Consider the following 16956-nt stretch of genomic DNA (forward strand, 5'->3'; position numbering starts at 1 on the left):
CTGGCTGTCTGGCCCTACCATACCTGGGCACCAGCTGAACATAATAGCACAGCAGGCCTGCGCATTTTCCACATATTTCCTTTAGAGCCTGGACCGGAAACGTTTAGGTAGAAGCTATTAACAGTGAAATAGCCAGGAAAAAAATAAATCTCCAGAGTAAACTCCACTGTGTGTCCACATTGTCACTAGAGGGTGCCAGTCTTTCACTGTTTGCTGCAGAGACTTCAGGACGGTTCTTTGTTGCATTTAATGCCACCTAATTTCACTAATTTGAAGGTGGAGGATTTGTTGTAAATTTTCAGAAAGTTTTACTTTGGAAACTTGAATGCATACTCTTTATCTGCTCCCTCTGATCTCATTTCAAAGGTGAGAGGCACATTTTTTTGCAGGGGATGCTGCTGGTGTGAATGGGCTGATCCAGTGATCGCAGGTATAGTGGCTGGAGGAGGGAGCAAGGGCCGCACAGAGCGGAGAAGTTCCCAGCTGCCCGGGACTGTTTTGTTGTGTAAAACCTTTGTTTAAATTGTGAATCAGCACTGGCGGAAGTATGTGTATGGAGTGAAAGCCCTGCAGTTTTTTCTTTTCGTGATTTCATCCATCAGCAGCATCGTGCGCGTCGGTGCGCCTGCCTGACCCACAGTCGCCTCATCTCTGTCGGATCATGTGGATTATTTTGGCGTTTATTCTGACAGCGACGGGTGCTGATGGGAGCTGGGGATGTCAGCTGCCCCACGACTGGAGACCGCAGACAGAAGCGTGCCGTGCCGAGCTGGCGCAGATCATAGTCTATGCCAAGGTGTTGGCGCTGCACAAGGAGTCTTACAATGTGTACAACTACCTACCGTCCGACAGCGACCTGCTTTTCTCCGCCGAGATTGAGCTGCTGTGTGACCAGGCGTGGGGCAGCATGCTGGAGGTCCCTGCTGGCTCCAGGTTCAATGTCACCGGCCTGGGCTACTTCACCTGCTTCTCCTACAGTGTCCTCAAAAACAACAATTACTACTTCTTTCTAAGGTGAGAAACACAGATGTGCCCTCAATGTATGTGTTGTCACAGATGCATTAAATTTTACTGGCCCCTAACAAAATGAATGGAGAGACTTTAAGCATTAGTCAATAGAGTTATGTCTTAAAAACAACATTTGCATGATTAATTTCCAATAAAAGAAACGCCTGCATCAGCTAAACTTTGTCCCATAGACCTATGCCCTGTTATAAATGTAGCCTACTTTCACCCTATCAGGGTTTCAGCTCAAGAATATAAATATTATTGTGTTAAAAGCTGCACTATGAGCTGCCTAGGCCAAACTAGAATACTTAACTTGCACATACATATATATTGGACTAAACACTTACATTTATGCTCTCATGCATGCATGTTCATCTGAGTGTCTACATCAACATACCACACACATACAAGCATACTTACACAAACACACACACACACACACACACACACACACACACACACACACACACACATGTTCTCCTCTATGCATGCATAAATGTATGTCGTGCATGCCTGTGTGTATGAGAGCATGAATGTGCAAGTAGTATCAGTGAATATGTATGTGCAAGTCAATTATTCAGTTTTGGCTGAGGCAGCTCGTCCTTCTGCACAGTGTGTTGAAGTTTTAAAGGTTTGTCTCTGTGAGTGTTGCCCAGAGAGGATATGACATGGATGACCCACTTGCAGCCCTTTTTTTCTCTCCAAATTTTTGTGTCTTTTCTGTTTAAGAGAAAAGATGAAACTTGGAAAACGCTGCAGAAGTGTCTCTGGGTGCTTGAGGGACATTGCTCGGTGCCTTCTTTTGACTGGAGTGCTTGATGGCAATTTTTTTTTCTGGGGGTGGGGGGACAATTTTTTCAATGGTTTACATTCATTATGGAGGGGACATTACATATAAAAATGAAATAACAAAATATTGCATTGAGACACATCTACGTCTAGGCACTAAGGTGATCCTGTGCATTATGAAATGTACATAAATTCACTTTGTGACATGGGATAACACACTAAAAGACAATTATTTAACACTAACCAACTGTAAAAAGAAACTACATATTATATTTCACTCTCTATGAATGTGGGAAACAATGTATGGTAATCTTAGGATATAATGTTAAGGTGTTTGTGGCTAAGCTGCATCATCAGTCCCTCCAGCACACTTAAGATGTCCGATGAGGATAGTTGATTCACCTTATGCATCCAATCATATTCATCTTTATTCTTTTTTTTTTTTTTTTTTTTTTAATTTTATTACAAGATTTTCTGGGCATTGTTGCTGTCATTCAATAATGAAGAATTGAAAGGAGACAGAAGAGGGGGATGGGGAGGGAGAGAGGGGGGGCACTGAATTGAACAGAGGATGTGTCCACTAGTCCACCTCAGTAATGCTTTTCCTCTGAGTATGATATAAGATCCATGGATTGAACCTCACCTCCTCCTGGCCCGTCTCTTCAATGAAAACCAGCAACTTCTCAGATCTGTGCAGAGATCTGTCACGTAAGGACTCTCACAGGATTCAGTCCATTGTCGGCCAGTAAGGAAACATTGAGCAGTCAAAAGCAGAGGATTGGCACCATCCTCACATATTCTCTTTTAATCAGCATCTGCCCATGTGATACCATATTGATTTCAGGTTAATAATATATTTAGTAACCTGCCAAACATTCCACTCAGGTTTAAAAGAGTATGTGGCAGGTTAATTCTTAAATGTCTGTGTTGGATAGAAACAACACTGTTACTCAGGAAACGTCTATTGCATTCCAGCCAGTGTAATTACAGAGCCAGACATTTCCCAACAGCTTGAAGGTAAACTTGGTCGGTATAGGACCACCTTTTGTCCTGCTCAAACACACCAGTTTGCCGCTTGATGAAGGGAACGTGTGCTGACAGGCCTTTACTGATATTTCTCTCATACTCTGCTTTTTCTCTCAAACAGATGAAGAGTTAGATATTCAGAGGGGGGCATTGAAAAGCATTCCTGAAGTTTAATGTCTGGCCGCCCCTCATGAGGGTCTGCAGCACGCAGGGCCAACAACAATAGTATTCTTTATAGCATATGTTACACATCATTATGCACGGAATCGCGCTCACATTGTGTGATGGTGTATTGCTGGGTCTTTTAAGATGACTTCACTGGCTTTAGTTAATTACACCCCCAGGGATGACTTTGCTGTCCCCTGTTGTGATGGTGAAAACATCCGGACGTGATCCCCATAATCAGCCAGGCGACCACCATGGGAAACTTTCTGAAGCCATAGACCAGTCACAACAGAGTTGCAGATGATAGACCTGATGATGATAAAGAAGCAATAACTGCTTCAGTAAACCAAAGCAGTGATCTTCTTTCAGTGTGTACTAAGGATTTGATGGAAAGAGCAACTCCCTAAAAACACTCAGCCACATTTTCCTTCAGCACACAAAGCAAGTAGATTTATGGGAGACAAAATGTACAGTAATGTTTGTGTCCATCTTGTTGCTTTTACACTTAAGTTTTTGTACTATTTAAACACACGTGACACAAGGCGCTAGTTAGTGAGCATCGGTGCTGGTAGGCGGATTTCGTTACCTTTGGGCAGAGTGAGACTAGCTGTTTCAAGTCTTTATGCTAAGCTAAGCTAACTGTCTCTTTGTTTTAACTTTATATTTGCCGTACAGATATGGGAGAGGCATCGATCTTCTCTTCCAAAGGACTTAACACACCAGGGGCGTGAGAAATAAAAGACATGAAAATGTGAAATACGCAGCTGTGAATAATTTGCATGTAAACTATCCAGGGTCACAGATGTGCCAAATTAACATAGGCGAATATTTCTCTCCTGTTCACTTCCATTCAATGCAAGCTTAAGGAGTTCACGTTTGCTGAACTTTGACTGGCAAAGTCGCAGACTCAACCAATAGCAAAGAAGTACATGTAGAGGAGACAGTCATTGTTGCCTTTTCTAACCAGCCAGTATTGTATGAAATTAGCCATGAAAAATACAAACTGCCCCACATGAGAGATGCAGCCTGGCTGGCAGTGAGTTGGGAGACAAGCATGAAATGTAAGAAAATCAAATTTGTACTGTAAACATCATATTTCGCAGCATTTATTAGCAGGCTAGCTAACATTAGCTGGTAAGTTAGTGTTGCATGTGCATCACACCCAGCACTGCCGGCATTTAACACTAATATCACCTTGACAGTCGATGGTCACTTGTCTGTATTCGCCCATGTGTAACTGAGGCCCTCATACAGTAGCCATGCGAATTCACAACAGTTGCAATAGTTCTGGTGGTGTTGTGACGTCACTGCCAGAGCTATTGCTATTGTACTGTTCTCATTCTGTGTGAAAGTATTCCTAAAAAACAACAGTTCACAAAAATATATTGATGTGCAAATTAAAGGCAGAAAAAAATGACCCCAGTGTGTAAAGCCCTTGAGTCTCAGAAAAAATCTAATAAGAGTATTTCCCAACATGTTGGAACTATTCCTTCAGTTTTTCATTGAGGCACTAATTGTACCTCAAAGAGATGTATCACTATTGAGATTAAATGTTGGTTTTCATGAAAAGTGAATGAAATGTAATATGGCTGAACAAATCATCTTTGCATGTCCCACTCTTTGACATCCTAACGTGAGACTCCCTCTCATAAACCTAAAACAGATCAGTGTAGAGTTTCAAAGGAGTGTTGTTGTGGCAGCTCTGCAACACTGAGTCACAGACACTGTATGAGGAGGCCAAAACTGAAAAGTTCTCATCACAGACTGCAGTGGACGTCCATTTCCTGTTGAAAAAGCCCCAACAACACTTATCTCAGACAAAAATAGTCTTTCCAATCAATCATGAATAAGCTCCCAGGACCGCACAAATCAGAGCCGAGCACAGAGAACTGAGGACATCCCTCAGGACCTTTAAATGAGACTGACTGACTGCTCTGCTTAAGCTATAAGTTTGCTGTTAAAACTTTAGCCTCTACCTGACTACTTCAAGATTTGTAATGTCTCTGTCGAAGGAAAAAGACTCGAATGCCAAACCGAGGACCGAGATGAAAGTCGAACATAAACTGTCACTCAAGTTTTTGTAATATGTTGAAGTGTAGGCTACATGTGCTGTGTATGAAACTAAAATATATTAAGTTTTTACAATACATTGTAAAACGGGATTTATGTTACTATTGTTGTGCATAATTTGTTTGTTTATTTTTGTGTGATGTTTAATTATGTTTCCATCATTCCATTGTTTCCATCCAAACAAGTTCCTCTGGAGCCACAGTTCCTTCTGACCTCCTGATCACTTTGCTTTAACAGAACCTTTGACCTCCTCTGCTGAAGCAAAACGTCAGCTTTCTCTGAGCTCTTTTAACACACACACACAAACACACATGGTCTCTGATAGGGACAACCTAACATTTGATGTCCCTCAAGGGACACAAGATGGAATCCAGATGTATGGAAACATGCTGCTTCAAGACTTCCTCCCTCACACACTTCACATCGTCAGAGAAGATATGAAACATGCACAGTAAATCCCTTTGGCTTGTACTTTGCTGGCTTGACTCATCCACATAATGCTTGAATTTGCATAAAAATAGAGGAGGGTCTGCTAACAATTCTGCTTAGATGTTTTTTTTATTATTATTATTATGGACATATGTCTGTCAACTTAATAGGATGGATGGATAAAACCTGTCTGTTTGATTAAATTTGAAATCCCGATGACATGAAGATTGAGTATCAAATATTGTTGTTGCTCACAACTTCTGTATGTGTGCATCTGCTTCTGTTTACACACATGCACAACTTCTTACGGTACGTTAGTTTATGCCTTTGTTCACATCTGTATCAGTACAATCTTCTCCTTCTCTGCCATGCAGGATGGACGAGAACTATAATATTATACCCCATGGAGTGAACTTCCAGGACCCCATCTTCCCGGACACTGCAGAGAACCACCGCATATTTGCCAGCCTCTTCCAGTTTGCCAACTGCACGACTGGGACCCAGGTCCACAGCTACACCCCGGAGTGGGAGGCTCAGGAGGACAGCCGGGTATGTAGCCCATCAGAACCACCAGTATAAACTGGCTCCTAGTGTTGTTTGCCCCCTTTGAAGTGTCTTTCTCACACTCAGTTAGTGATAAGGACATCATTTGATTTAGTTGTTGTGCGCTCATGGTGGCTACACAAATGGTTTGTTGAGAAAGAGTGGCTCGAACCACAATAGCCTAAAGTACTGTGGTGCACACATAAAAGGATTCAATATTACATCCTGTTGTTTTCAAAGGAGCACTATGAAGAAGCTGGCAAGTTAGATACGGTCTTAATGCATGGGAAACCAAATACACATTTCCTGAGGTTTTGGCTATACAAAGAAGTCACTATGTTTAAAGGAAAAATTTACTTAAACAATATTGTTTTTGCCAGCTCTTTGGCAAATGTTTTGTTGTTTAATGGAGTATTTTCGGATGCCCAGAGACGACAGCAACTCTAACACAGAAGTGAGTGAAATCATGTGGAGACATGTCCAGCCCAATTACAGTGGTCTTTGATAGCTCACAAAACACTAAAGTCAGATTTGGGTGTCAGTCCGTCAGGATCAAATACCAAGGGCTGTTTTACGCAGATGTTCAACAGTCACGCAAGTTGAAATTGATCACACAAAAAACATTTGTAGACCAGAACACAAGTGTAGCCACAAGATATGATGAGTATTGTGTAAAGAGGATGACTTGGATCCAGACCAACTCTCTACCTTTTTATATGACCAGTGCAAAAATTTAATGTCCATCCTCTTGGGGATACGGACAAGAGCTTGTGGAAATGCAGAAAATCACTGACTAAACTAAAACCAGGTAAAGTGGATATACCATAAAAGTAAATTAATGACACAATAGCTACATGAATACACAGGACAATGCCGAATTTAAAGGTCACTACTCTTTCTAAACACACAGTAATTTATGCCACCAGGGTTCTCTTAATTAAAAGACCAACAAAAGATGGATTTTGATTATGTTGTAAAGTAAGGTGGTATCATGGGAGTTGTTGTCTTCATTTTTGTTTCTACATAAACAACCGCCATTGCTGATAAAAATCTGAATTGACTTAGACAGAAATCTGGATAACGGATAAAAAGTTTTATTGGTCAAAACAAGTGACATAGCTGAGTGAGGCAGCTGAAGAGCTGCAAAGCCACCAGACTCCACTGAGAAAAATAGTTGCCAGTTTACTGCTGCCTCGCTTGGTTAGTTTGTGCTGTTTTTGTGACTTTGTTGAATCCAGACTGAATACGAAAGTAACACAAGAACATTGTCAGGTTATAACATTGCTGTATGCATTAGCTTGGTATCTGGCATGAACCACTTGTGATTGTAGCATATCATAGTAAGCTGAATCAGTATTGAAATATCAAATCAATAAATTAGGTCTCAAGGGGATTACTGTGTTGCAAAATCAATGCAACTATGCCTTGTGGCAAAAAATGCTGTTTTCATGTAAGTGAGGATAATTCTGTAACATTGTATGATTTACAATGAGGTATCATCCAATGTGTCCTCATCCCAAGACATCACATATTGCAGCTTTGTCTTTGGCCTTTCTTGTCTACATATTACTCACTAAGTATCCTTCTATGTCTGCTTTTTGGTTTGACTCCACATTCAAATGGGAAGCAAACACCTGGCTCCCAGATGAAAGTCCGGGGTTTGCTTCCACTGTTTGTGTCAGGTGTGTGACACTATAATTACTGACAAAGTGGCGGTATTTGCAACTTCGGAATAAGAACGGGCTGTATCATCTGGTGTTTCCTGTATTTCCTTGGAAGTTAGAACCAGAGGAGGTAAAGGGGATATAATGCCATTGACAGGCAACCAATTGAAACACACCTTTTCTTGAATAAAATTGTTGTGAACAATGGTGGCTAATGTAAGTACACAACTCAACAAAATATGTAACATAGGTCTAGTCATTTTCAGACATTTTAATGTGGAAATGTTACAGACTATGTCTTTAATTCCTATGACAAAATGACCTTAAACAATAAGCTTCAGCTCCACTGTTTAATTGATGGAAACTCCTTTTACCTAAACACCACTGGCAATCATTAACACCTGGCGCTACTCGACCCTAAGTTTCCTGCATCTCGTCCCAGAGTCCATGTGTCAGTATATAAATGGTTTCCAGTCATTCACCACTGCTTTATCCCCTTTAATGAATCTAAACCTTTGGCCTAATCCCCCTGATTTAGGTCACTCTTCTTCTGTCTGTTTCCAATCATCTGCTGACTGCTCATAAAAGCAAAAATCCGCCATGGGTACAGAAAATGAAAACATGGTTTGTATTTCCATTAACAGCAAACTTTTGGGTCAGGCCTGTGATTATAATTACAGAGCAGCATTTAGATATCAATGCTGCTTTCTTGCATCATTCTCGTGATTAGATTTCCTCCCTGCAAAATAAAAACAGACTTTTGCTGGTACTGTGTAACCATTGTTTGGACAACTGACCTAAGCCCACAGCAGCAGAACAGATCATGCCATACGCATCACATAATCCAGTGTCAACCCAAGTAAATCAAATGGCATGTAGTCATTTTGAAATTTGAAGCTGAACCGTATTAGCAATAAAAACATTATTATAAGCATTTTCCCACAGTTTTATGGTCCCAGCACTTGTGTAGAAATATGAGCTTGGAAGGGCTAAAAGCACTTTCCTGAACTGATGACTTGATACAAAAGCAAAACTTATTGCTGCTCACAAGATTTGAGTTTCAGTTAACATGGTCTAACTAAAATTGTCTTAAATAATCAAGATGTGAAGACACCTGTCTGTTTGTCCTCAGAAGGGTTTCAAACATGCCTCCTCACTGAGACAAAGCTTCTGTCATGCATTAGTCCTGCATAAAACATAAACTCTTTTGTTTTGTCCTTGTTGCAGTTTAATTTGGATGACATCAGAGTTGATGAAATTCGGCAGGGTACAGATGGTGTGCCACATGGATCCATTTTGGGGCCTGTAAAATGCCGGAGTTTGAAAGATGTGGGTAATTATCAGGCAGGGAGCATCTAATGAAAGTGTGAAGTAACATAGTTGCATCATGGGAAAATCATTGTTTTGGGAGCTCAAACCCTCTGTGTTCTACTGACAAATTAATCTCTATGCCAGTGGTAAGATTTTACAATATATTTGATATCTGATTCTCTTTTAATACACTGCTGTTATTGATATTAGATTATTAGTGCAATTAAAACAAAATGCATGTTGTTTTTGAGATCCAGAGATATCAGCCCACTCTCATTCCCAGGTTGTCAAATACCATCACTTTTTCATGCCCTTCGTCATGTGATATTGCTGCCAAAGGCATCCTTTAACATCTTTATGAGATGCACCAGGCTTTCATCTAACTACAATGTAAATCCATCCACAGCAACACTTGACGTGACGTAGTATAATGAGAGAGAAAGTTCTTGTTGGGTGGGAGGGAGGGAAGGGTGGATGGATCAGTGAAACCAAAAGTCAGTGGAGTCTTAACATAATGTTATGGAAGTTACATATAGTCATTATGCATTGATGTCACTCATGTGACATGTTTACATCATGTTACGTAATTGTTAAGTAACAAATGTACTTAATTTTAACCCAGCAAATCTTTCTAAACCTAACCAAGTAGTTTTGTTGCCTAAAGCTAACTGACTCTTTACTAGGTCCTTTCCCTTGAACACTGACTGGCCAATCATAGTGTAGCATCAGCCAGCTTCAACATGGGTCTGACAACAACACAGCTGTGCTCCAAAGACTCTAATGAAGTCATTTCAGATTCCCCTTAATGACAGGCTTTTGTAGATTGTGATAGATTAAACAGTGTGCCTGGGGCACGTGTAATAATGATACTCGTCACCTGAAGAGGTTGGAAGTAGATACACATTTCCTCCTCGTTCCAAAACCAATATCAAGCCCTGAAAGGTGTAGGGTTAACTAGCCAGCTAGCTACTGAAGGTATAGTCTACTGAATGTGAACACATGCTACTTTTGCTTTTTAATGATTAACACTGAATAAATACCTACCCTGCTGTACAGGGACCAATGAAGGGAAACAGGAAAGCTTTGTGGATATTCAAACAGCTGCATGTCATCACAGTGTGTGTGCTGATGAACGTTGTTTAGCTTTTCAGCAGTAGTTAGGCTTTAGCTTCTAACTATTGTCTTTTCAACTTGTTTTTGCTGCTGAGTGAGGTTGACACCTGAATATATCCTTAAGACACATATTAAAGACCCCTCTGTCTGCTTCTCTCTGGACTCGCTTTTTAGTTTTTCCAAAAATTTTAAGTGCAGTTAGTTACAGTGTGGACTCGATGATAGCTCCAGCAGCTTGACGGACCATCACAAAGGGGCAAAGCTTAGTGAAGAGTCAGTTACAACTGTTTCACAACATTAATCACATCTTACAAAAACGGGTTGGATGGCAATAACTTGAATATCTCCTTTAACTCTCTTTGTCTCCTTGAGAGTCAACAAATATTTTGGCATCTGGCTTGATAGCAAATAGGGCTGGGCAATATTGATATGATATTGATATCGTGATATGAGACAAGATATCATCTTAGATTTTGAATATCATAATATCTTAAGTGTTGTGTTTTTAAAGGCTTCATTACAGTAAAGTGATGTAATTTAGTGAAGTTACCAGACTGTTTGAGCTATTCTATTATTTGCCTTTACCCACTGAGTCATTATATCCACATTACTGATGATTATTTATCAAAAATCTCATTGCCTGAATATTTTGTGAAAGCACCAATAGTCAACCCTACAATACCATCACAATATCGATATCGAGGTATTTGGTCAAAAATATCATGATATTTGGTTTTCTCCATATCGTCCAGCCCGACAAATTCAAAGTTTAAATATCACAAAGAAAATCTTGTTGCTAAACTGTGACAGAAGCTTGACCTTTTGTACAGAAACAAAGCAAGTCACTGTAGGAAGCATTATGAAGAGTTGATTTATAGATACGTGACTGTGCCCATTCATAAGCCCTTAGACTCTTAAAACTCTCACTCTAAAGTTTATGACTGAAGGTCGTTTAAATACTCACTGTTCAATTTTTTATGATAAATGAGATCAATTTGCCCTCCCTTATTCAGAGACGTAATAACCACTGGTCTATATTTATCTACAAAGCCCTTGTTGGAAAATCGCCACATCATATCTCTTTGCTGCTCTGGAACTCTGGCCTATATTTAACCTGCCTGGATGATTGGTTAATGCTTATGAAACTATATATCAGATCTAATGTAGGAAAGACTGCTTTTCCTCTTAGTGCAGTGGTCTACTTGTATTACTGCTTTAATTGCATCTTCGTTATCATCCATTATTCTGTCATTGTTCGGACTCTGTTGTCGTTATTCTTCTTTTTCTCAATGTGACCGTAATTAGCTTCTTTATCAAGCTCAGCTCCAGACATGTGGTACAAGAAAGTGTTCGTTAGTACTCTTACATTGTATGGGTGGGGTATTAATACAGCTGTACCATTCTTCTCTCCAGGTTTTAATGTTACATTGATAAAACACTAACGCTTATCACTACCAAAATAACTCTTCTACCCAGAGGCAGCTTTATATTGTATGCCTGGGTCTCAGTCTCGGCTCCAGACCTTTAAGGCCAATTACCTAAGTATTTGTCCACACTGCAACTTAGCCTAAAACAATACAGTAAACTTGGACACAGGAACCAACTGAAGGTGTCTTGGGATTGAGTGATAGTCATACCTGGGTGCACAGAGCGGCGATGTGTCATTTTACACCCTCTGCTTTACATAACTTGATTGTTCTGCTCCTGAACTTCATCTTTTACATTATAAAGTTTCAAATCCCTCATGAGACATAAGTAAGAGCACATGGGAAAAATCCACAGCTAATATTACAGCGAGTAATACACTAACCAGTGACGCTGGCCAGCAGCCAGCAGCACATTTTTAACATTTCCTCAAAACCCTCAGCGGTTGTTATCTGATGGCAGGAATATACATCAGTGTTTCACGCTGGCCCCATGTGGAAGCATTAGGATCTGTGGAGGAAATCCACACTCAGGCAGACAGGCATGCAGTCAGAGGCAGCTGGAGCTCATTTTTCCACCTATAGGAAAAGGTGCGGGCCTTTGGACCGGCTGTCGCAGGTTCGCAGGCATGTTGGGTTTCATCTCGCAGTGGAGTCTTGCTGAAACAGACAGAGCATGTTGTGTAATAATTTTACCTCAGAGTTATCTTGGTACCTACCTGGAGCAATGTGTGTTGTCTGTTGGCTGATATATAAATGGGCTGGTACATAAAGATACAGGCATACAGGTCAGGGTTACTCTTAAAGGAATACTTCACCTCCAAATGATCATTTGTATACTATTACTCACCATGTGTTACGTTGAATGCACAAAATTAACTTGTCTTGTCTTTCTCTGGTGAATGAAGAATCCATAAAGCAGACAAACAGTAATTTTACATCACTGAACACGGGAGCTGCTGTTCTACCACTGCCTCAATTATTGTGTGACTTTGGAGTTTTAAAGGGTTTGTTCGGATTCACCAAAGTCATACAATAACACAAACAAGAGACTGATCATGACAGTGGTAGACCAACTTTTCCCATGTTCAACGAGACTAAAATAACTCTTTTTGTCTATGGAGTCTGTTCAGTTCCCCGTTGGAAAGGGCTGTCAGTTTAGGAAGTACTGAGCATTCAGCTGGACAAGGAGACTTGGATTATAGTGCAATTTTGTGAGTTTGAAATATTGATTTTTTTATATAGCTTTGTTGTTGTTAAATGTGGATCCATCTCAAAGGCAAAGCTTCAGTTCATCAAGAATGTCTTCCTTTTTTTGATTCTCCATTGACAATGGAGGCCTGGGAGAGAAATAAAGTTTTCTTCGCAACTTTAACATAATACAGTGTGAGTAATTGATATGCAAATGGTCATTTGGGGAGGTGAAGTGTTCCGTTAGGATTTATTCCCATGAATTATTCCACAGCATGAAATGTATAATCTAAAAAATACTTAATAGTTAACGTCTTAACTTTTTCCTCCTCCTGTTTCTTTCTTTTTAGGCTACAAAGCAGCCCAAAAACTGACACTTTTTTGACTCTGTCATACACAAGCAGTGGAGTATGCTGAAAGACTTACGAACTGTTGGCACTGGTTGTCACCCCTAAAGGGCGTGCCAGAAGTGTTCTCTCATATGACTTATTCAAAGAAAATCCAGTATCAAAAACAGCAGATCTGTCAGATGCTACATCATAAATGTAAAACATACTAAATCTGACACCAGTATTTAGTATGAGCCACGCTGGGATAAAACTCCAGATAGGATTTCGGTCAAAAGGCAGAGCAAGATGAAAAGGTCTCTTGGGAACAATGCTGGCCTTCTTTGAGCAAACAACCTGAAAATAATTGATCAATTATATGACAGTTAAGTGTTTGAATCGGTCACAAGCTAATTGTGGTTGCCAATTAAAATACTCTGAACGCTTTCCCTGATATTTCCAATGTATTTACTGTGAAAAAAATGGAATAAACAATCAATTCTTTTCTCTTTACAGTTGTTGTGCTCTGCGGTGCAGAAGGCCCTTTTTGAGGAGGAGGAGAGGGCCTGGGTTCTCTCCCAGAAGGTGCGCTCCTTGGAGAAAGCCAACGACCACCTGAGGGAAAAAGTGAAGACCATGAAACGTCTGCTGCGCCAGGCCCAACGCGAAACAACGAAAGAGCAGCAGACCCTCAACCACAAACAGCTCTACGAGTCAAAGGCGCCCCAAGCTCACCCCGATCAGGACACGACTCAGGATCAGAGGAAGCAGCCGCTAAAAAAGGTCCTGTCCAGGACACTAAAAAACTAGAGTGGAGATCAAATTAGGGTAACACGGTGGACTTTAACTTTTACTTCATTGCATTCTCCATGTCTTCAACTTCATTAATAAGCTTATTTTAAAACCAAATTTGGCCCTTTTGTTGGTCCAGTTTAATCTTAATGGTAAAATTGACCTGTGCCATTGAGACTGTCACCTACAAAGAGACCATTCATGCTATTTACACCCCTATCCCTATACTTCTAAGTACTGTGTGTGTGTGTGTGTGTGTGTGTGTGTGTGTGTGTGTATGTTGGGAGGGCAGGGCTCACTTGACCTACTTTGTGTCCCCAGATGAACTAAAGTGAAGGATTAACGCCCTCTGAGATAAAGGATTCAAATGGTTTCACAGGAGTAAAAGATCTTTGTCTAAATCTCCTCAACTCTTATTTCACCCCATTAATCCAATATGATTGTTCTCTCCGAATAACTGTGGGTTAACATCCCAACTTTTACTTTTGTCTTTTATTAGTTTAATTCAGTGGCAGCACAAACATTTTCCAAACATCAGACAGAGCTCTCAGCGGGCGGATGCACTGTTGAACAATATGTGGACAATGTCAAAGCATTAAAAAAAATGGATTATCTTGTTTCTTCCTGTGCTGGACACATTATGCATTGTATAGATATTAGACATTGTTTCTTACTTCAGAAATGCTATCATCAAAATCAATCTGTCTTTTGGGCCTCGGCTCTTGGACGGGGTGATGAACATGTCTTGTCTTTTTTGTAATGTCCTGACTGTGTATATGAGCGCATAGTTACAGAGGAGCAGCTGTGCCAAAGTTTAAAAAGCCGCAAGGCCTAACATTACGTCATCATTCTTTTCTACTGCTGCCTGCTTTTCATTTACTTGCATCTATTTATACCAAAGAAACTATCCTAAAGTGTATGATTCTTTAAATTCAGTGAATTGTTTCCCAAGAGTGCCTTTTCCCCCCAAAGCTCTTCCTTTATGCAAGTCTGTTCATACACGTTGCACTGAATGAAAGTGTAAGTTTTTTATTTGAAAACAGGGTGCTGAGCACTCATTAAGGAATACTTCACCAACAAAACTATCATTGGTATATCAGTTACTCACTTTTACTTTGAATTCATAAAGAAAACTCACATGCCTCCAGGGTCAATAAAGAATCCAAAAACGGAGAACGTTTTTAATGAACTGAAGTCAACAGGGGCCGTGTTTAACAGCAAAGCTATATCCATCCATCCATTTTCATTCGCTTATCCGGGGCAGGGTTGCGGGGGCAGTAAGCCAAGCAAAGCACCCCAGACGTCCCTCTTCCCAGCAACATTTTCCAGGTCTTCCTGGGGGACCCGAGGCATTCCCAGGCCAGATGCGATATGTAATCCTTTCAGCGTGTTCTGGGTCTGCTTCCCACCAGTGGGACGTGCCCGGAACACCTCTAACTGGAGGCGCCCAGGAGGCATCCTGATCCTGACACAAAGGAGCAGCGGCTCTGCTCCGAGCTCTGCCCAGATGTCAGAGTTCCTTACCCCATCTCTAAGGCTGAGCCCAGCCACTCCACAAAGGAAACTCATCTCGGCCACTTGAATCCTCTGTCTCATTCTTTCGGTCACTACCCAAGCTCATGACCATAGGTGAGTTTGGGGATATAGATGGACCAGTAAATCAAAAGCTTTGCCTTCTGGCTCAGCTTCCTCTTCACCACAATCATCCGGAGCAGCACCCGCATCACTGCAGAACTATATCAACACATCAAACTCTCACACAACTCATGTAGTATAATCCAAGTCTCATTTATCTAGTTGTATGCTCAATACTTCCCAGACACATGCAGTTTCACTTAAGCCATATTTAAAACACTTGCACACAAGCACCTGGGCAAGTGTGCGTGTGTTTAAACTGCTGGTGAATTCAGTTGAGTTTCCCAGGCGTGCCCTGCGTGAGACTGTTTATGCCTAAGTGTTTTTATAAACTAACATCTTACTTAAAATGCACGTGTTTGGGAAGAACTGAGCAAACAACTGGATAAAAGAGACTTGGATTATACTGCATGAGTTGTGTGAAAGTTTGTAAACAGATGATCTGATATTCGCTGTTGTTGCGGCCTCCTATGACTCCAATTCAACAAGAATTTTCTCAGTTTTTGGATTGTTCACCGTTAAAGGCTTCAGGAAAATCTACGAATTTTTCATAAATTGAACGCAACATAGGGTGAGTAACTGATATACAAATAGCCTTTTTGTGGGTGAAGTATTCCTTTAAGTCCAGCCAGTGAGCCTGGCGAGGTACAGGATTGGCTTTTTCTGTGTCAGAAATGAAAATTCTGCATTTATTGTACTTTCTTCATTTGCTTTTATTATTATTTTTGCTTTCTCTAAACTATAAACACATGGTTTGCTTTGCCAATAGCATAATCATTTGTGTAACAGTTATTGTAGCTTTTTATAAATAAATGAACTTTTACAAAACGTCCTATGTGGTTGTTTTCAGTTGGTGCCATCTGTATTACACGCAGTGTACATGTACTGTATGTTACATTTTGGGTGGAATTTGAAAGGACTATATTGAACTATTTCAATATAAACAGTAATACATCCCCATAACATCTAAATCTAGCTTTTAACATGAATCCAGAAATACAAAAACAATATTGGGTAAAGTTGTAAAAGTAGCTTCCTGTGCACAATCACAGTCTGTACAGAGGGAACAGGGATGAAACTCAGTTGTAGTAGCAGTCTGGAAATGCAGACGGTAGTCTGGGTGCATTTAAGACTTCTGTTTTTATGCTTTTATCTCTTGCCTCATTGACGTATCCAGGCCTGTCCATTTGGATACAGTTTCATGTAACATTTGAACCAGTTTCATGGTATGACTACAAAGAACAGTGTAACATTATTTTCTCTTTTCCTCTGCACTATATTTTAAAATAAATGTGTCTGGCCAGACAAAGTAATGAATTCAAGTAAAAGTTTCTAACCTCAATTGTAACATTTCTTGTTTTCCATGTATTCAAGTCAGAAATGATAAATGCTTTTTGGCAGGCGGAAGATGTTTGGTGTGATTCGGTGTTAATAAATCAAAAGTTTTCAAAGAACCTCAAAAGCAACATA

General features: G+C 40.4%; 1 protein-coding gene across 1 annotated transcript; it reads left to right on the top strand.

Annotated features, from left to right (window-relative positions):
- The first annotated feature begins 260 nt into the window (after nt 1–260).
- Nucleotides 261–16309, top strand: ccdc3b (coiled-coil domain containing 3b). The gene is made up of 3 exons (XM_033626094.2): nt 261–1014; nt 5862–6036; nt 13576–16309. The coding sequence occupies exons 1-3, from the start codon at nt 662–664 to the stop codon at nt 13867–13869; spliced, it is 822 nt and encodes a 273-aa protein (XP_033481985.1). The 5' UTR covers nt 261–661; the 3' UTR covers nt 13870–16309.
- The last annotated feature ends 647 nt before the right edge of the window (nt 16310–16956 follow it).

This window comes from Epinephelus lanceolatus, chromosome 1 (genome assembly GCF_041903045.1).
Source record: "Epinephelus lanceolatus isolate andai-2023 chromosome 1, ASM4190304v1, whole genome shotgun sequence".
In the NCBI taxonomy this organism is placed as follows: Eukaryota; Metazoa; Chordata; class Actinopteri; order Perciformes; family Serranidae; genus Epinephelus; species Epinephelus lanceolatus.